Raw genomic sequence first — 21,718 nt, forward strand, 5'->3', positions numbered from 1 at the left:
GATAAATTCCAGTTTGATGTCCTCACCATTGCACCATCCCTGTTCCACTGAAAACATAAAAAAAATAAGGTTAGACTGACATTCACAACAAACTTAAAAAAATATCAGCCAAACTTTTTAAAATCATTTAATAGTGGCACACTGGGGTGGTCAGCTCATAACTGTGCTTCTTCAAACATAATGAATTATGTTTACAAATGCTCATTAAGTTATCTTACCCTGTCTTATATACCCTATCCATTACTTGAGACACCTATTAACAAAAAGTAATTATAGTCATATAAATTACTTGATTGTATTAATGAACTTGTAAGCATGGCCACAATGTCTAATAATAAATAAAATAATTACTACCTAATGGCAAAACCTAAACATTAGTCATGGGTGAAAAATTGCACAGGACCCAAAAACGTACACATCACATTAACCACTAGTTAACAAGTAGTAACAAGGCTACATTTGGCATGCAGTTAAATTAACTGTACTCACTGTTATGCAACCTCGTTCCCAGGGCCTCTTCTCGCTCCCTGGGACATTAAGAGGAGGAACCCTGGGAACAAGGTTGACTGTCATGAGAAAATTATGGTTTTCTGTCTGCAAAACTTCGTTTGCAACCTTTTAAGTTTGTTTGGTGCAGCTGTTAATTAAGAAACAATCAAACTGATTAACTTCAACACTACCAATCCATTGTTAACCTCTCAAATATTGTTTGTGTCTGTTTGTATGTTCAATGTTTTTTTTTTATTAGGGAATGAGTTTCACCAACACCTCCCCTCTGGTGGTGCCAACAAGAGCACGTGAGGTACATATTTTACAGTAAAGTTGCATTTATGGTATTATGTTCCAAAAGAATAGGAGACATAGTCCCATGTGAAATTGGACAGGTAAAAATATCTGTCTTCAGGTGAGAGGGAAATACAGTCATTCCAAGGACCTCCTGACAGTTAAATTGGTGCAAGCTGTTGTAATGTCCCTTCCAATCTATTGAAGTTTAATCAATCAATACCTTAATGTAATTACGGTTTGCATAGTAAAGTGATTGTAATTGTAATTTGAATTTTTTTTTCAGTACTGTTGTATTAATTTGGAGTTGTAATGCTCATCAGTTAACTGAAATGAAGAATGTAACAGAAACAGTCTAACATTTCTGAGTATCAAATTAACACAATGTAGACCTTAGAAGTGACAAAAATGTCCATGGGACAGCTAGTGTAACTTATGCAGAGGAATTTTATCAATAGGTTACTTTGGGTACCAACCCAATATCAGTAGCAGCCCCAGGCAAAGATGGTGACAGCTTTGTCCTTGACATGGCAACAAGTTCTGTGGCTCTTGGCAAGGTGAGTGCAATAGTAAGCTGGAGGGGATGGAAATATCACACACATTTTTAGCAGGTTACAGATTATACAGTCATCCACACAATAATAATGATGATGATGATGATTTTTATACTGTTTAGCACCTAAGGTAGATCTAAGAACTAATAAGGCTACTAATAAACAAAACTAAATTTACCTTTATTTAGTTAAGTTTCAAAATTAAATAGAAAACTGTGTGACCCTGGAGATACTTCTTTTGGCAATTGGTCAACAAGCTTACAGTTTCCTTAGTAAAAGCAATTCGGTGTCTCATCGCACACAGGAAAATACTTGTTTTGACATCTACTACTCAGCTAGTGGGCCTGTCCATTTGCAACCAATGTTATTGAGCAGAAGTTGTCAGATGATCTCAAAACCCACTAAAGGAAGATTACTGTAAAAAAAACAGTAATCAATGCTCTGGTTGCAGGAGGTCTCTATTGTGTAGAACCAGAATTATATCCATACCTGCATTTGCTGAAAATATCTGCAAGGTGTGAACCACTGACTTTCTAATCACGATTTTGTAAATATTATTTGAAAAGTTTATTGAAAACCATACAGAAGCACAAGTACAAACTACAAATTACAGTTGAGTATAAAGTGCAACCACTTAGACCAAGCCGTCTTTACAGGTAGCAAGACATTAAAATTGGGCATCCATTTCACTGCAGTTTTTCAAAATGTGGGTGACCGCTACACAGCTGGACACCCAATTGGCTAATATAATGAATAGCTTTAGTTAACTAATTATATTGCTGGTCAGAAATCCCATTCAAGCAACCATTGTATTATTTGTTATTTTGGATACCGATCCAAATTAACTATTAATTTGGATACCGAAGATATTTTGAAATAATATATTCCTGACAAAATCAGCATTATTTTTAACCCTTAAATAATACACAATATTAAAAAGGTAATACGACTACATGCTTGTCCAATTTGGAAATAATTGGATTCAAAAAAAATTCCTTGGACTACCAAATTGGACTCGGCCTATGGCCTCGTCCAATTTGGCAGTCCTCGGAATTTTTCTCATCCAATTATTTCCAAATTGGACAAATATACAAATTGCTTGGTTATCACTGGTTGTAATCCTATTGCTGCTGTATTCTGTCTTAGATAGAAATGGCACAAAGGAAAGGAGTTGAAATACCTCATGGATGGGGTGTAGATTCAAAAGGACTGGTAATTTAATAAGAAATTATTATAATTATTGTCAGTGTGTGGTACATTCAATTGCAGTAAAAACCCGCGTATAAGAACCTAGAATTTTCGAGGTCAGGGTGAACTGGTTCTTATATTTTAGGGTAGTTCTTCACAATTCAGGCTGATTAGGTTCTTAATAGGTTCTTATTTTTCAGAGGTTGTCGTAGTTGTACTACTAATACAAAATGGTTTAGCACTTGTATTTTCAACAACAAAAATGCTTGCCTTGTTGAACTGTAGCTTTATGGAAAACATATTTCTAGTGAAAATCCAAACAAATGTAAATCAAAGAAAACATGTACACAATAACTTTTTGTCAGAAGTTTCTCACACAATTAAAATCCAGAATTTTGACCATCAAAATTGGAGTGATTGTTTTTGTATAAGAACCAATTTTTCTTTGCCAGGCTGAACAGGTTCTTACATTTTTGGGTATTTAAATGCCAAATTTCAGCCTGTAGGTTCTTATGTCACTAGGTTCTTATATGCAGGTTTTTACTGTATCATGAATCTCTCAATTTTGTTTAAATAATATAAAAAATAGTTTCCTAAAAGTCCTACCAGCACATGGATATCCTTAGTTGTTTTGTTGTATTATTTTCCTTTCTTGTAGGAGGTTAGTATGATCCCCCTAAAATGACTGCGTGGGGATGGCCATATCCCACAGGGTTGCAGGCACACTAGTAGAGTGAGTTGGGGTAAAGAAACATACTTTTTAGTGCACATATTTTGTTTTCTTTTGCTTTTCTTAATTAGGAAACTGTAAACCCAGAAAAAGTACTATCAGGTGGAGGTCAGCTGCCTCTTGGTGGAATGGAAATAACAAGTAAGATTGATAATGTACACTCTACACAATGGCATAAGGTTTCTTTGATGTGATTTCAAACTTGGTTGCAGCCCAAATTCATGGCAGACTGTGTGGATGCAGTTTCCATGTCCACAGTTCAGTTGACCTGGCCTCCCAGGCACTTAAATAGCAAATATTTGGCCATGATAATGAGATTTAATAGCTGTTAATCATGTCTCAAGGGTGGAGGGCTAACACTCAAAATGTCAACTCATAAATCACTTGACAATGGTCAGTTTACTTTAATAATTATTTAATCATCAACTCAGTTGATAAAACCAAATATTCATTCCCACTCCCCCATGAACTCTGTGACCTTTTCTCCCTCCTAGTGACTTCTGCTTTGAAATGTAAAGCTCTTGGCAATTATGGTTGGCGTTGGTGAAAAGTGTTCTAAAGTGACAAATTAAATGTCTTTAATACCTGCTTCACCAGCTTTCCCAAATGAAACCATGATTTTTGCTTCCACAAACCTTTGTTTCTTGCTGTCTTTGATTTTGTTCACTCAAAAATACTGGTCTAGGCATTCTGTGCACGGGGTCCAGGATTCCACTGACTCACAAAATGCCCGTCCACGGTTGGCATTTATTGGAAAATCCTTGTTAATATAATTATAGAATAAGGCAAGGTTTTCTGATTCAAAACAAGGCGTCAAGAACTAAAAATCTGACTTGTGCAGACTGCAGTGCAGTTGGGTGATGATGATGATGATGATGATGCTAGAGTATTCTACTCTACTCTACTCTTAGAACATACATAGTCAGCTGATATACTGGTGGTCAGGTGATATCGTTCTAGTGTACAAGGTGATCGTCATTGCCCCGCTTATTATCGGAGAGTCTCACTATCTGCTGCAAGATCCTTGAATACATCATCGTTAGGCACATTTTGTGACATTGTGAGACCCAGGACATCTTAGTTGATTTTCAACATGGTTTTAGGAAAGGTAGATCATGTGAGACACAGTTAATCATTGTTTGGGAGGATCTTGCCAGACGGAGAGATGACAGGCATGATGGGATGTGCTGTTAATGGACTAAGCAAGGCTTCTGATATGGGAAGAGCATATGAATTAGCTCAAGTTGGCCAACACTTGGAATACCCTTCGGCCACATGGGACCCTCACTTTGTTAAAGATATGAAAGGAGTTAAATCCATTCAGCGGTATGCCACTAGGTTTGTCCAAAGCAACTGTAAGAGAGGGGAGTAGTTGTAACCCAGCTCTTAACTCTAACCCTATACCATGGTCAGGCTCACAACTCCAACACAAGATCCCAGTGGGGCCTTATAAAACCTAGAGCAAAAGGGAACATGTACGCCAATAGCTTTTTCCCCCAAATCAATAAGCAACTGGAATACTTTACCAAGCAGCTTCAGACAGTCAGAGACACAGTGGGATTTTAAGCAAGCCCTTTGAGCTCAACTTTGTAGCATTTGATTGATAGTTTTTCCTTTCTTTTTTTATCCTTATTTTCACATGTTCACATTTCACGTGCCCCACACTGTATTTGAAGGCCGTAGCCTGTTCATTAATATTTATAGTTTGCACAAGCACCTGCACTATTGGCGAGAGGGACAACTTTTGCCAATTGCCAAATGTAGATGTAGATTACATTACAGATATAATTAACAATTATTCCACGAGCGCGCGTTGGATATGAGATGATAGATAGCCAACGAGGCGCGTAGCGCCGAGTTGGCTATAATCATCTCATATCCAACAAGCGCAAGTGGAATAATTGTTTTATTAAAAACAATCAAGAAATATTGCTAGATCTTACTGATTTCGCTGTGAGAGAAGAACCAGCAGACAATTTAATGGCCGCCATTTCTTGGCCATGGTATAATTGCTCATATACCATGACCGCTCAGCCAATCAAATCCCTTGAATTGCATTATACAATGATCCAGTTTTTAATAACAATAATTATGGATTAAAATTTATAACACCAAATGTTCTGTTTGTTGGTAGGTGGTTTCAAAGGTTACGGTTTAGCAATGATGGTAGAGGTGTTTTGCGGCATTCTAGCAGATGCTGCATTCAGTCCCAATGTTAGACGGTGGAAAGGCGATGAAAGAGTGGCCAATTTAGTAAGAATCCTAATTGTTGCTTTTTTATCTTTGAACATTTACCATCACTGATAATGATTATTTTTAGATCTGATTAGCTTAGTAGTAGGGCTTCAGCAAAGTTAACCTTGTTTATGCCGAGGTAAGGTCGAGGTAAAGTCGAGGTTCCAAGGTAAATCATTGCATAAGGGTCGAGTCCGTGACGTCACCTATTGTTATAACCTAAAGAAAAATGCGTTCCTCCATACTAATTAAGTGCCTAGTCAGTGTCTTCCTGCATACTAATTTTTTTGACTTCCTCCATACTAATAAGTGCCGAAGTTTACTAATAAGCGTCACTCTAGTACAATAAAAACAATAAACTTTCCTAGACTTGCCCGGGCTCATGAAAAATCTATTATGTTTTCAAAATAAAAGCGCGCTTTCTCTTGGTAGCGTCACTTTTGCGATCTCTTTGCTGGGAAAATTTATCTCCGAGATATCGGGTTTTGCGTGACATTTATCGATCATTAGCGTTAAAATGGCTTTTTTCGCCAACGTTGTTGATCTTCAAGCTGCTTTGAATGCTTGTTCAACTGTCCGCGACTGGGAGATGTTGACGGAAGCCGTTCAAATCCCAGAGAATTTTCTTCCGTTGGCATATCCGAGGTTGACTGAGTTGACTCTCCAAGAACTCGAAGTAAGTTGAAATAATTGCTCGATCTGTTTTGTGATTCTCTTTTTCTTAACCAACTGTCTTTTATAACCAATTTCCCTTTTCTTTAATAGATTCCATCCAATCACACCGAAGATCTGGTTCCAACATCTGAAATTATTCCTGAAACCACGATAATGGTAAGTGAAACGCTTTTAAGTTTGCTGGTTGATTTCTAAACTTTCTTTTCATAACTATTCCCACTGAGGAAACAAACATGCGAGCGAAATGCTTTTAAGTTTTGTTGATTTCTAAGATTTCTTCTCATAACTATTTTAGTGAGTGAATTTTCAACTCTTAGATGATTCGAACATTGCTTTAAATAACCCGCGTTAAAGATTCAAATCTCTCTTTTGATCACATTGTTATTCTATTATCACAGGCATCAAGCAAAGACATTTCGCCAACCAACGCGGAGGATGAGTTTGACTTTCTCGATTCGGTAAGTTTATTTTGTGCTTGTTGCGTTCGACGTAGGAAGAACGTTTCCTAATACGGATTTGAGTCAAGATTTTTTGGGACTTGTCGTCGATGGGTCAATATATCTTGGGATGCACATTTGGCATCCCCACAGATTTTTTTTGCAGGGGTGGATGACATCACAACGTATTGTTGCCTGGCAACAGGGCAAAACAAAGTATGAATGATGTTAGACAAAGGGAAGGTTGCTAGGCAGCAACAGGTTGTAAGACAGACGCAGTTTGTCGGAGCAAAATTTGCATACATCGGGAAAGTTTTCCGTTCAATTCCTGATCACATTTCAATTGCAATGTTCATCAATATTCATTGGAAATCTTCCAGACATCTTTTTTGTGAAAGATTGCATTGAAGAAATTGCACGTTTTGTGGCCACGGTAAAATGATTTTCCGTGGGAAATAAATTCATCAAACATGACAGCGCTGCATGCCCGTTGTACATTTTGTTGCATCAGAAATAGATTTCAACCGCAAACTAGCCTGTGGAAGTACAAAAAGACCATGCTCATCAAAATCGTTGCTATGGTCAGAAACCTTTTAATTTCCTTATGTGATGCTACAATAGTGTAAAGAGGGCTTTTCACCCAGCCCTAGGTTCGAGAGGTTTTGCGAGTCACGTATTTCTAGTACGTTAATATAAAATCGAAATACAAAAATATCTGAAATATACACGCATCAGAAACTGGCATCAGGCCCCAGTTGTTCAAAAAGCAGATTTCATTTTATCCAGCAGATAATTAATCGCGTAAGTTTCGTGGCATTTTGGTAAAATACCTTTTTAGTATGCTGGCCTGTAAGTTTCGTTTTTCTCAAAGATTGAAAGCGTTTTACCGAAAGCGTTTTAAAGTTTGACGGTGTCACACAACAGGCAAACTGAAACAACGTAGCCACTGAAATTTTAAACTCAGCTTTGCTATTGCAAATATTTCACCTTGGTAGTTACACATTACGTACAGATATAAAAGGACGAAAGAGCTGCCTAAGAAGTGTCATGCAGGAGGCCGAACAATTGCACAACTTAGGGCTGCAGTGGGACAAAAGAAAGTAATTCCTACTGTTACAGCGAGTTATAGCTTTTTATTTTATTTTTCTGCGCGACTAATTTTCACTTACTTTTGTTTTATTTGTGTGTGTTACATCTTTCATACCTTTCGCCCCCACACCTTTACAGTTCATTATGTATGTAAATAGCCTTTCTGTCACCCCTTTTTACCCTTTTTTAGCCAGTTTTCTTGCATAAGTTTTCAGTGTGCGCATCATTTTCAGTTTTGTATAGTTGTGTCTCGCCGTTCTTCCCGTCTTGATTAATTCTCTGTAGAATCACCGATAAGAATCGTTCTGGTACAGATTTGTTTACCATCGGGATGAGTTACTTTGCAATGGTGAAAATATCAAATAAAGTGAAAGTAGAGAGCTGAGTGATTAGCAGCGGCTACATGGTTCTTATCGATACGACGGATTATTAGCGGAGTTTCCTTTCCTTGCTGAATCAAGTTCCATTATGGCAGAAGGTGGGTCAGGATTTACGCGGCGAACGTCGAGTTGCGCGTTGTTGGATGAGGGTCAGATTAATCAACTTAGACGATCGTTATCAGCCTACAGAGGTCACTTAACGAGGTCATACAAAGAATTGGAGTGGTTGTTTTCGAATAGTGGAAGTCTTGTGGAAGTTTTAGACAAGAAATGTACGCTGGACGGTTTATTTATGAGGTATAACGCGAAGGCAAAAGATTTGTTACAGATATTGACAGTTTCAGACGAACACGAACGGGCGTTGCAAGATCATATGCGTGAAATAGAAACGAAAGGCCTTTTTGACGAGGAATTTTCTCGGTGGTTTAGTAAGTCGTGCGAATCGGCAACTTCACGTCCCGAATTGGATCCCGCACCGCGCGAGGGCCCACGCGTGGTTCCTCGTGACAGTGTGTTCGTGGGAAATCAGCCACACCCTTCTTCGTGCGAGAGTCCTTGCGAGGGATACCCACGAGAGGGTATCCCACGCCCTTCTCTCGAGATCCCTCGAGATGCAGCACCACAGAGTTCACGCGATATTCCGCATGATACGTTTCCAGATGACGATTCAGTTTGGCTTACCCGTTCTTTCACCGGGGATTCACGTGGTAGCTCGAGAGTTAGCAAAGCTTCGCAGTCATCCAAGGTAAAGCTTGCGAAGGCCAGACTTCAAGTGAAGAAAGTTGAAGAGGAACTAAGGCTCCTAAGTTGTCTGCAACAGTTTGAGCACGAGAGGCAGCGTCTAGACAAGGAAAAGGAGCTGTTTAAGGCTAGATTTGTGGCTGACCAGGCACAGATCGAGGTGGATTTTTGCAGTGATTCCGAGCGCGTATTTGAGTCCTTTAATCAATTGCCAAAACAGACGCCTGATGAAGCCATTGGAAAATATCTTCAGTCTTGTGAAAGGGATCCTGGACAAGCTCATGAATTCTCGTCTGGTTTTCTAACTAAGTCACGCGAGCTACCAGCAGTCGTACCAAATAAAGAGTCCAGAGATCATAAGAAAAACGAAGCAGTTATTGAAGCCTCAGACCTTCAGCGCCTTTTGAGCCAACAGCAGGAAAAAACAGTCCGCTACTTGTCCTCTGGCCTCGAAAGGCTGGAAATGCCGAAAAGAGAAGTTATCTCCTTTGATGGCGATCCTAGGAAGTATCCTCGATTTATAAAGAGCTTTGAAATCAATGTGGAACGTAGAGTTAACGCGGACGATGAAAGACTGTCCTACCTCATCCAGTTTTGCTCAGGTGTCGCAAAAGATGCCATCGAGAACTGTGTTATCTTGCCTCCTGGGCAAGGTTACAGCGAAGCGAAAGATATCTTGCAGAAGAATTTCGGTCAGAAACACATCATTGTGCGTGCGTTTATTGAAAGAGTTGTTATGGGGCCTCAAATCCGAGCGTCGGACGCCGAGAAGCTGTCGCAGCTAGCGAGAGACATGAGAAATTGCGTTATGAGCTCTGAGCATATGCGATACAAAGCAGATATAAATTCGATGGACACTCTCAGAAAGGTTGTAATGCGCCTGCCACCTCACATCCAGGCGAAGTGGGCAGAAGTGTCAAGCAAGTTGATTGAAGCTGATATCGAACCTGAGTTCTCTCACCTAACAGATTTCGTGGAAAAGAGAGCCGCTGTAGCCAATACTGCCTTCGGAAAATTGGTTGGTACTAGACCGAATGAAGACAAAGGGATTACACAAAGAGCAAGAAGAAAATCAGACGATGCCCCTGCGGTGAAAGTAACAACTCTCTCGACTCAAGGTTCAAATGGTACCTCGTCTATCCCGAGTCCACAGAAAGCTCTTGGCTCGAAGCAGCATGCAAACAAGCAAGCTCCTGTGACTACGTGGTTGTTCTGCAATGGTAATCATGATCTCGAGAGATGCTTCAAATTTAGAGACAAATCCTATGAAGAACGTAGAAAGTTTGTGTTGGACAAAAGATTATGCATCAACTGCCTGAGAAGCAACCACTTTGTAAGGCGCTGCAGGCAATTTAGGGCTTGCCTCTTCAGTGGATGTGGGAAACGTCACCACTCGTTGCTGCATCCTCCTAGCGACAGAGTCCTTGAAGAAACGAACCAACCCGCTGACAGGGCCACAGTAGATACCCCTGAGAAGGTAAACGTTGACAGAGCTAGTGATGAAGGCCAGTGTGCAGCCATTGGTACCGGAAAACCTCGTGTGAGCCTGCGTATATTTCCCGTGAGAGTCAGTGGTGCGGATGGCGGTCCCGAGGTAGAGACATACGCTTTCCTAGATGATGGCTCGGATATCACTCTCTGCTCCAATAGTTTGGCAGAAACCCTGGGCTTGTCAGGGAAACCTATGACGTTCTCTCTTACAACCGTAAACGAGAAAGACCGATCCAGAAGCGGTTTTGAGGTGGAATTGAACGTCAAGGTTCTCAAGTCAGATGACAGTATACATTTGAACAAAGTGTGGACAGTGGACCATCTCCCGGTTTCAAGACGGAGCATACCAACCGATGAAGATGTTCGAGGATGGTCTCATTTACACGGCATTGAGTTTCCAAAGCTTGAAGACCAAAAGGTGGAGATCCTGATCGGTAATGACAACCCTGAAGCCCATTGGGTATTTAAACAAAGATGCGGTAAAAGAAAGCAGCCTTATGCAGCCCGTACGCTACTTGGATGGACACTCATTGGTCCTTTAGAACATAGCAAGAGTTCAGAAGTGCATGTCAACTTTATTAGTGGCGGCCAAGAGATGATCTCAAGCCAGCTTAAGAGGTTATATGACGCAGACTTCAATGAGTCCTTATCTAGTGTGAAGCAAGCCATGTCAATTGAAGACCAACGAGCCCTGGCCATTCTGGAGAGTTCCGCCTGCCTTAGAAATGGTCACTATCAGTTACCTCTCCCATGGCGCTTCAAGTCTCCTTGCCTACCGAATAACCGAGATGTTGCTGTACGAAGAATGAGGTTCCTAGAAAGACGTTTCCAAAAGGACACCCCCCTTTTTGAGAAGTACAGATCGACTGTTGAAGACTACATATCAAGGGGCCACGCCAAGAGAGTTCCCGACGACCAAGTCTACATTGATGACAAACCATTGTGGTACTTGCCTCATCATCCAGTTTTTCATCCCCAAAAACCTGGGAAAGTAAGAGTTGTTTTCGATTGCGCAGCAAGATTCCGTGATACTTCTTTGAACGATCAACTCCTCCAAGGTCCGGATCTTACGAATAATCTCGCAGGTGTTCTACTCAGATTCCGGCAAGAACCCATAGCACTAATGTCGGACATAGAGCGGATGTTCCACCAGGTACTTGTGGCACCGGACGACTGTCATGCCCTGCGGTTTCTTTGGTGGGAAGATGGCAATCCTTCAAACAACCTTGTTGATCATCAGATGTTAGTACATCTATTTGGCGCCAAATCATTGCCATGTTGTGCCAGTTTCGCCCTCAGGAAAACGGCACGTGATAATCAAAGTGAATTTGACGTCCAGACCGTTGACACAGTTTATCGCAACTTCTACGTCGATGATTGCTTGAAGTCGGTGGTCTCAGTTCCTGATGCGAAAAGATTGGTGCACCAATTGTCGGACTTGCTTTCCAAAGGCGGGTTTCATCTTACAAAGTGGATAAGCAATTGCCGAGAAGTTCTTGAGTTTATACCGGCTTCAGAGCGGGCACCGTCTGTGATGTCTCTGGATTTTGAAGATTTGCCTATTGATCGAGCCTTGGGAACCCAGTGGAATGTCGAGAAGGACACATTAAGCTTCCGTGTCTCAGAGAAAGAAGTCGCTGATACTAGAAGGGGGATATTGTCCTTGGTTTCTGGTGTGTACGATCCGCTAGGATTCACAGCCCCTCTTGTATTGCCGGCCAAGATGATCCTTCAAGAACTGTGCAAGCAAGACTTCGGCTGGGACGATCAAATTCCTGATGAGAAGCTAACGGAGTGGCGTGGTTGGGGTTGATAATCTTCCAAAACTGAAGCTTGTTAGCTGGCCACGTTGTATGAAGCCTCGAGGGTTTGGCAACCTCCTTAATGTTCAACTGCACCACTTCAGCGATGCGTCGGAGAAAGGATACGGTGCAGCATCGTATATCCGGCTTGTAGATGTTTCAGGTCATATTCACAGTGGATTACTCCTTGGAAAGGCACGGGTAGCACCCTTGAAAACTATCACAATTCCTCGAATGGAGCTGACCGCTGCAACCGTAGCTGCAAAATTGCATAAGTTCCTCGAAGACGAGCTTGACCTTCAAGTTCACAAAACTGTGTTCTGGACAGACTCTACTATAGTCCTTCAGTACATCCGTAACGAGGCAAGGAGGTTCCAGACGTTTGTGGCTAACAGATTGTCGATAATTCACGATGCGTCCTCACCATGTCAGTGGCGGTACGTGGACTCGCAGTCCAATCCTGCAGACTACGCTTCCCGTGGTTTGTCAATTCTAGAGACAGAGAAGTTTGAAAGTTGGCTTAATGGTCCAGCCTTCCTCCGCAGACATGAGAGTGAATGGCCACAATCCCCTTTCCAGATACTTGATTGTTGTGAAGAGGATCCAGAATTGAAAAGGAAAAAGCCACAAATCCACTTAGTGTTAAGAGAAGACATCTTCGAGCGCCTACTTCGGACACACTCCTCCTTTAACAAGCTTCAGGCATCCGTCGCCTGGTTGTTACGTTTCCGAGAATACCTTCAGTCACGTGTGTCCCAGAAAGCACCACGAGTGGGCAATTTGATGGTTGGAGAAATTTCCCGTGCGACAAGAGAAATAGTTCAAGTCTTTCAAGCCCAATCTTTCCTGAAAGAGTTAGAAATTCTGTCCAAGGAGCGTTCAGCAAGTTCTCTAGATTCAAGCCTCTCACGTCCATCCAGAAAGAGATTCGCATGCGTGGGTTACCTCAGTCCTCTACGTAAGCTGAGTCCGTTCATCCATAATGGTATCATATGCGTCGGAGGACGTCTTGAAAGGGCACCTATTAGTTTCGACGCCAAACACCCAATGATTCTGCCTGGCAGGAATTACGTCACCGACCTAATTGTTAAAGAGTATCACGAAGCAGAAGGTCATGTGGGTGCAAACCAAGTCCTCTCCAGCATTAGACGAAAATTTTGGATCCTTCAGGGACATTCAGCTGTTTGTCGTGTTGTTGGGAAGTGTTTGAAGTGTCGTCAATGGAATGCCCCTCCATGTCAGCAAGTAATGGCACCTCTTCCCAGAGCAAGGGTAACCCCACAGTCGCCTCCGTTCTCTTCAGTGGGAGTGGATTACTTCGGCCCAATTCTTGTCAAGTTAAAACGAAGTCATGTGAAGAGATACGGGTGTCTGTTCACGTGTTTAGCTGTCCGAGCAGTACATATCGAGATTGCGCACGACCTTACCAGCGATTCCTTTATACAAGCGTTCTCTAGATTCGTCAGCAGACGCGGTTCACCAGTTGAAGTCTTTAGTGACAATGGAACCAACTTCAGAGGAGCAGAAGTAGAAATTAAGACCGCCTCAACAATTGTCTCAGAAGACGAGGCGTTACTTGGCACTTCAATCCACCGTTAGCAAGTCATGCTGGCGGAGTCTGGGAAAGAATAATCCGTTCCATACGCAAGATTTTCCGCTCACTCTTAGGCGTTCAACTGGTCGATGACGAGACTCTCCTTACTTTCATGGCAGAAGTTGAGAAGATCCTTAACGATCGCCCTCTCACGCCACCGTCTAGTGACCCGCAGGACCTCGAACCCTTGACCCCAAGCAAGTTGCTATTGCTTCGTCCAAATGTCTGTCAGTCTCCAACAGATACCAGTGATGTCGTGTCTTATGCGTCTAAGCGTTGGAAGCAAGCACATTATTTAGCTGATGTGTTTTGGAAGCGTTGGATACGCGAATACATACCGGCTCTTCAGCTAAAACAGAAATGGCTCCGTCCACGCCCAAGCTTGGCTGTTGGTGACTTGGTTCTAGTCGTTGACGAAGCTTCGCCTCGCGGATTTTGGCCGAAGGGTATTGTTCAAGAAGTATTTCCTGACAAGCACGGTTTCGTGAGACAGGTCTTGGTCAGGACGGCCTCCTCGGTTCTACGACGCGACGTGCGGAAACTTTGCCTATTAGAAGGCGCTTTATTTGAAAGGGACTAACCTGGACAGTGACGTTAAATAACTGAACTCAGACATTATGAACACCTTAGTTTTTTTGGAAAGGCTTTCTTATATGCGCCTTTCGGGGGCCGGTGTGTTACAGCGAGTTATAGCTTTTTATTTTATTTTTCTGCGCGACTAATTTTCACTTACTTTTGTTTTATTTGTGTGTGTTACATCTTTCATACCTTTCGCCCCCACACCTTTACAGTTCATTATGTATGTAAATAGCCTTTCTGTCACCCCTTTTTACCCTTTTTTAGCCAGTTTTCTTGCATAAGTTTTCAGTGTGCGCATCATTTTCAGTTTTGTATAGTTGTGTCTCGCCGTTCTTCCCGTCTTGATTAATTCTCTGTAGAATCACCGATAAGAATCGTTCTGGTACGGATTTGTTTACCGTCGGGATGAGTTACTTTGCAATGGTGAAAATATCAAATAAAGTGAAAGTAGAGAGCTGAGTGATTAGCAGCGGCTACACCTACTGTTTTGTTACATTTCTCTCCATTTGTTCAACAATTCCACAGAAATTGGACCAAACTTTTTCTGATCACGCAGTTATTAATTTGAAACGAAAAATTGAAATATTCTGCTATAAGATGCTAGTTTTGGATAATATACAGAAAAACCAGAAAAAATAACAAATATTCAAATTGAAACGAACATGAAAGGGTGCACGATTTTGCCAAATTTGTTCAATTTAAGGTGTCGAATGCACTGTATAATCTTTGATTACAACTAGTTTCACATACTAAACTTGACATATTTTGTAGATTGATAATAGACTCTGAACCGGTGTGTTACGCACCGTTAAGCAAGTTTAATTATGCAAACTTACTTGAGCCGATATTTGCATGAAAAAGTAGAACCTCTTTGTTATCTCTTTGAAATGCGTGAATTTTCCAAAGCTCTTGTATGAAGAAACTGGGTTGTAATCATATCATACTTTGCTTTACAGTCTACGGACACTGAACTCCAAATTATTCAGGAAATGGAACGCGTGGCGCTAGAAAATGTAAGTGAGTGAATTGTATTGAACTCCTCATTGTGTTCTAAACAATAACACAAATCTGTTTACTCATTCTTAAAGTAAGCGTCTATATAATCTAAATTACCTTCGTCGTGTTTTCTTGTAGGATAACCATGATTCCTATTTTCCAGTGGAAATGGAAAGTGATTTATGTGACGAAGTAAGTATTCCGATTTCATTTCCTTCACAAAAATTTATTACAACCATCGTGTGATTTTTATTGTTCAAAGACTTTTGTTCTTTTATTATTTTCAGTGGCTGGGAGAACTGAATCAACTACCGTCTTGGAATCCTTCAGAAACTGTAAGTGATTTGATTTATTGCATGTACTAGGCTTTTGGAGAAAATAAGTTATCAAGTCGCTCAAGAGGTCTTAACAGAAGTTCAGTTCTCGTTACATTGTTTTCGAACTAAATTCTTGTTTGCTTTTGTTGGTAGAGAATCAATTTATTAAGTTATCAGAAGCGATCTGATCAAAAGCTCAATTCTCGTGTCAATTTCCGTTTACTTATTAATAAATATTTTAGAGGAATGTTTGCTTGAACTTATCGCAACGGAGTTGTATTCATTCTTCATAGTCTTGTTCTAAAAGTACTTGTTTTCAATTGAAATCTAGGCGCAATTCCTTCTTTTTCTGTTGACTGATCAAACACTCAACTCTCTTTATTATCTTTGATGAATGAATCAAATCTCCTTTATGCCTGACCAAGCGAAGACTGGGTAATCCAAAATGATGGGTGGAGCCTTGAAATCAAAACAAATGTTGGTTTTCCTTGAAATTTTAGATGGACTATTTGTTAGTGAAATGAAGACAGTTTTTTTTTTAACTTGAGTAACGTTTAGATAAGAACTTATTCATCGGTCATATAGTTAAGCTTTGCTAAGACTAGGTAATAACTCATTGTAGGTTGTTCAAGCGGGTTCTGGGCAACCCCCGGCCAAAAAGCCTCAGAAGGAACATCTCTGCAACACCTGCGGCAAGACCTTTTCCCGCTTAGACAACTTAAACAGGCACAGACGTACCGGTTTGAAACCTTATGAGTGCCCGCACTGGGAGAAACGGTTCTCAGACGAATCGGTCTTCAATCGCCACCTGAAAGCCCACGACAAGCGAGTCTCCGAGCGCTCTTTCACTTGTGGTACCTGTGGTGAAACAATTTACAACCTTGCACCCTACAACGCTCATGTTCACACCACTCATCAGCAACAACCAGCCTCCATCAATAGAAAACTACCTGCCTCTAAAACCACAGACACACCACCAGCGAAGAAATCCAAAAACTTTAAAGGTAAACCAGTCGAATTCATTTAATACACCAGCTAACAATGAAACCATCTCTCAAGCGTCAACTGCTGCTGCTGGTTGCAGCTGGCAAGAAGATCCTGTCCTCATTCTAGCCAACCTTATTCCTACTGCTGAAGGAAACATAGCAGAAACATGCAAGCAACATTGGCCACAGATTCATTACCGGTTTAGCCGAGGAAACCGCCTGCAAGACTGGTATAATTTTCACCTGTCGACGATCAGTCCAGCTTCCCACCAAGAACAAATGAACTGCATCTTTGCTGATCAGCTTACAGTTTTCAAAGTGAACTTGTTGTTTGGCTTTATTCTGCGTAATACTGAAACGGGAGCTTTACAGTACCACCACCCTTCCGCCAATAATAACCTGGTGTTGGAACAACCTTTCCTCGTTTCTAATCAAGCTGATTTAGACCGCTTGTATGAACAAGTAAACAACATTGACTTTCTCGAGTGGGTTCGCCAACAGCGGCCTAACAGTAAATGGGTCGTGGATCTGGTCACGAATGTAATGTGGTTTGTTTGGAAGAGTCGGGAACACCCGATCGGCCGTGGGAAGTATCTACCGAGATATATTTCCGACAACTACAGTCTTAATGTGCTGGAAAGCAATACACAGACAGGCAAACCCTATGAAGACAATCTCTGTTTTTTCCACTCCTTGGCTCTCCATAATGGTTGCCACATGAAGAATTTAGAATGTGATAGCAAGCACTATTACCATCAGTCCCGAGAAGCTGGCCTTGTAAAAAAGAAGTTCCATGGTGTCAAGATAAGTGAATAAGACGAAATGGAAAAACTATACGAAGTCAACATACAAGTGTACAGTCTCGTGCCAACACAAACCTACAGTGAAGACGAACACGATCAAGAAAATGCTCCCAACATTGCCGCTACCATCTTTCGCCACTCTCACCGCCATTTTTCAAGCACGATGTACCTCAACCTCTATGAAAATCTTTTTTCGTATATTAACAACCTGGCCCGCTACAGTAACTCCTTCTGTTTTTCTCGCTGTGGCAAGTACTGGAAACACCCAAGTAATTTAAGACAACACAAGAAGACCTGACAGGGAAGTCCACCTCAAGTACCCTGGCGGCGCAAACCATGTACCGAAAACTGTCTTTGAAGAACTTGAGGAAGAAGGAATTATTGTACCAGAAGAAGCACGCTATTTTCCTTACCGCGCCGCGTTCGATTTTGAGTGCTACTTCGATAAAGAAAAAGTGGAAGAACTGAAGAAAACTGACAAGTTAACCTGGCAATCGCCGCATGTTCCCCTCAGTATAAGTGTCTGCAGTAACGTACCCGGTTATGAAGACCCCAAGTATTTTGAATCTAACGGTGATCCAGGCCAGTTTATTTAAGAGTTTATCCAGTACCTTGTTTCTGTGAGTTGAAAAGTGCTTCTATTCTCCATGAACAGTTTGTGCCTGTGTTTGAAGCACTGAAGCAACCACGATCAGTCAAAAGAAGATCAACTCGCGCAAATACTCGTTGATATCCAGGAGGGCAGTGACAATAATGATGAAGTTGAAAGTGAACAAGAGGAAGATAATGAAGAAGAAGAGAGTGAAGATGACAGCAGAGGGATCGATTTGATGGCCAGTGATGACGATGACGTGAGGAAGACATCGAACCGGAAAACGTTGAAGATCGTGTGTTTCTCAATGATGAGACAGAAGAAAAGGAAGATGTATCTTTTTACTGAAGATGAAATGTTGATTTGGATACTGAAAGGAGACAAGAGGGAAGAAAACAGGGAGAAAAACTAGTAGAGTACGAAGATGTGTTGCTCGGAGAAATGGAAACCTCCAACAACAAAGTCTTAACAAAGTTGGCTGAAAAATTGAATGCATACTTACAAGAACTACCAGTCGTTGGCTTCAATTCTGGCAAGTACGATCTCAACGTTGTGAAAGAATTTCTCTTTCCCTACCTCGTTGGGACTCAACCCAGCAAGTTCACTGTCAAGAGAAACAGCAATCATATGTGTATCAAGACTGAATACCTCAAGCTCCTGGATATTTCTAACTATCTCGCCCCTAGATTCAGCTATAACCAGTTCCTTAAAGCTTAAGAGTGTGACCAGACCAAAGGTTTCTTCCCCTATGAATGGATTGACGGGCTGGACAAGTTAGAAGAAACACCGCTGCCCCTGCATGAAACCTTCTACTCAAGTCTGAAGAATCAAAACATTACAGAAGAAGAGGACCAGTACTGTCAGCAAATCTGGGAGGAAAACGAGATGGTCACCTTTAAAGATTTTCTCATCTGGTACAATAATCTGGATGTGGTTCCTTTCCTCGAGGCAGTAGAGAAAATGAGTCAGTTCTGGCAAGAGCGAAACATTTGAAATGCTCCACCACTGACACTCTGAGCCCGGAGTTGATGGTAAAAAAGTCAATGTTCTTCTCACGAAGAAAGTTTGAATCAGTCTTTTAGAAATTCAGCACCCTGATCCGTTTAAAGCTTGTTTGGCTTACAACCAGAAGATAAAATCGTCTGAAAAGCTTCGACTAGTTCTTGGCCTTGTTTTGTCTTTAAAGGCACCACCCAAGCGTACTTGCTAAAGATGTCTATACACGTCAGTAAGTATTTATCGGCTTAAAATTTTGAACATCGACCAGATCTGCTTGAAATTGTGCATCAATACCAGGAACAATGACGCAACTTCTCTTGTAGTGTCTTCGCGCAGGTTTATGAAGCGTGTAAAGATCTTGCTGACTCAACCAATCTTGAACTTGTTTCCGAGAAATCTTATTCTTTCCTTTTTCTTTGACTGCTCAGTAGACAGCATCTAAACCACTAAAACTTGCAGGTTGCCTTGGGTCAAGAGTTTTGAACAGTCACTTGACCCCCGCAACAGGCCAATATGCAACGAATACGGTTGAAAATGCGCGGTAATGCCAGAGAGGGTGAAGATCAACACTTGACTGACTTTTCTTCTTGCTGCTTTGTCATATATCTGTTCTTGCATTTGGGTAAGAGTGGGAACGAGAAAATCGAATACTTGTTCCCATTCCTCGTCAGTCAGTCCCAGTGGCTCGACAAAATTAAAAAACACCAATAGTCTCCCCCAGTGAACTTTTGTAAACACCTCTGAATGAAGACGTTTTAACTTGTAAAGCATCGATCCTGGAAGTTCACAAAATTTCTCTCTAAGAGAAGTTATTTCATTTGAAGGTATAGTTAGATTTCTTGCTATAAGGCGATGCAAGTAAAATCGTAACCTAAGAGCAGAAAGAGTAAGACCCATGTTAACGTGTAGACAGGTAAACACATACTGGACCAAGATCAAATCGTGTACATGCTTTATTTCTTTTACAAAAATTGCTTATTTTGAATTTCATTGATTACAAGGTCAAGGTCCATTGGTTCTTGGCATTTTTTGACAATAGTTTCAGGACATTCAACTTCATTGAGGTCCTTGTTCTCTAAATTGACTCTTTCACTGAAAATTTTCCACTTCAGACCATTGGAACCATCATAAACAGGATGCAAAATTGATCTTGTAGCTGCTTCGCTTCCGGTAACCTTATAAAATACTTCAAGTTGCAGAGATGTGAGATATACACTGGTCCAAGACATCTTTGTGAGATTGCTCACATACGCCTCGCAGGATTTGCCTAACTTAAATCCAAGAGTATTACATACATTACCGGCGATCTTCAGGCGATCTTCAAAGTTTCATTTTCTCTACCGCATCATCTAGGAAATAAAACCAAGCATCTTCGCTATCCATCATCAGGCAGGAGTGCGGTCTTTGACTGGGATGTTGAATAGCACAACTATGGCAGCGAGTTACTGTTTCTTCTTGAATCATTGCATCTACAATCGTGGACAAAACGGTTAAGAAAACGTACCCTTCCAAGCGTTTTTACAAGTAAACAAGCGAACGACCATATTTCCCCCGCCCCCCTCCCCCTGACTCAATGTTGTTTGGTGGGTCATGAACAGTTTCCCGGCAATCAGCACTTCCCAAATCAACATTGTATAGGGGGAAGGGGGGAGGGAGAACTAACTTGTAGAAAAAAGAGGGGAGGAATAGTAGTTTTTTGTGGGCCGCGTTCAGATTTCTTAACGAGGTTTGTCCACGATTGTAGTATGGCGGCATACGTTAGCTGGAAAACATGGCTAATAAGACTGACTGCCCTTTGTCGATGGACTTGTTCCACTTCGTCTACCATCAACAGAGGTGTAGCGCTCGATTCGACTTGCATGTCTGGAGCCATCCTCTCAAAAATATAATTTACTCGAGTTTGTGACAAATAAAATGCTAAATGAAGAGCGCGCATTTATTTTGAAAATATAATAGAGTTTTCATGAGCCAATCCGTGTTAAAAGAGCCCGGACAAGTCTAGGCAAGTTTATTGTTTTTATTGCACTAGAGTGACGCTCATTAGTAAACCTCGGCACTTATTAGTATGGAGGAAGTCAAAAAATTAGTATGTAGGTAGACACTGACTAGGCACTTAATTAGTATGGAGGAACGCATTTTTCCCTAGTTTATAACAGTAGGTGACATCATGGACTCGACCCTTATGCATATCAATGATTTATCTTGGCACCTCGACTTTACCTCGACCTTACCTTGGCATAAACAATGTTAACTTTGCGGAAGCCCTACTACTTAGCTTAGGAAGTCAATCTCATCTAATCAGTCAGACTGGTCTGGTCAGCTTAACCAGTCAGTCTGATTTTGTTAGCCATACTGACCTGGGCTGGTGAAACAACAGTCAGTCTGGTCTGGTGAGCCAAACTGATTTGGGCAGGTGAACCAGTCAATCTAGTGTGGTCAGTCAGACTGGTCAGTGTGGGTGAATCAGTCAATCTGAACTGGTCAACCTGGTCAGCTAAGCTAGCCAATCTGATCTGGTTAGCCAGACTAGGTTGGTCAGAAAGACTTCACACTCCCCAGACCAATGTCATGCTGGAAATTCTAACAGGATAAAGTAAAGGGCTCTGGAATCCTGTTTGGGAGGGTGGGTCTGGACTGACATTTTTGCGCAATTCGAGTCACACTGTTTGTTCAAGTCTGCTCTAGCTGAAATAAAAAGCATTTAAAAAACAAGGCATCTAATAGTGAGACTCGATTCGCTCGAAATT

General features: G+C 41.4%; 2 protein-coding genes across 7 annotated transcripts in view; both read left to right on the forward strand.

Moving 5' to 3' along the window:
• LOC146460470 (uncharacterized) overlaps positions 1–21,718 on the forward strand; it is a 50,229-nt gene that overhangs the window by 11,214 nt on the left and 17,297 nt on the right. For 2 of the 6 annotated variants that reach the window (XR_014857639.1, XM_085088191.1), the window contains exons 5-14: positions 749–802; positions 1,242–1,340; positions 2,484–2,549; positions 3,327–3,396; positions 5,390–5,508; positions 6,256–6,321; positions 6,564–6,623; positions 15,235–15,291; positions 15,413–15,466; positions 15,562–15,609. Coding sequence is in view for 2 of the 6 variants with exons in the window: in XM_085088191.1 (XP_084944317.1) it covers positions 749–802; positions 1,242–1,340; positions 2,484–2,549; positions 3,327–3,396; positions 5,390–5,508; positions 6,256–6,321; positions 6,564–6,623; positions 15,235–15,291; positions 15,413–15,466; positions 15,562–15,609 (693 nt within the window). In the remaining 4 variants the exon portion in view is untranslated. Of the gene's footprint in view, positions 1–748; positions 803–1,241; positions 1,341–2,483; positions 2,550–3,326; positions 3,397–5,389; positions 5,509–6,255; positions 6,322–6,563; positions 6,624–15,234; positions 15,292–15,412; positions 15,467–15,561; positions 15,610–16,213; positions 19,201–21,718 lie in introns of those variants that run through there. The other 4 variants (XR_014857640.1, XM_085088192.1, XR_014857638.1 and 1 more) reach the window with 3 other exon arrangements.
• LOC146460471 (uncharacterized) lies at positions 8,903–12,116 on the forward strand. Its single transcript, XM_085088194.1, has one exon. It carries the CDS (start codon positions 9,276–9,278, stop codon positions 12,114–12,116), a length of 2,841 nt encoding a protein of 946 aa, XP_084944320.1. The 5' UTR covers positions 8,903–9,275.

Source organism: Pavona decussata, unplaced genomic scaffold (genome assembly GCF_977016875.1).
Source record: "Pavona decussata unplaced genomic scaffold, jaPavDecu1.1 SCAFFOLD_213, whole genome shotgun sequence".
Classification (NCBI taxonomy): Eukaryota; Metazoa; Cnidaria; class Anthozoa; order Scleractinia; family Agariciidae; genus Pavona; species Pavona decussata.

Coding starts and splice junctions, on each gene's coding strand:
- LOC146460471 (XM_085088194.1), top strand. CDS start 9,276: ATGCCGAAAAGAGAAGTTATCTCCTTTGATGGCGATCCTAGGAAGTAT.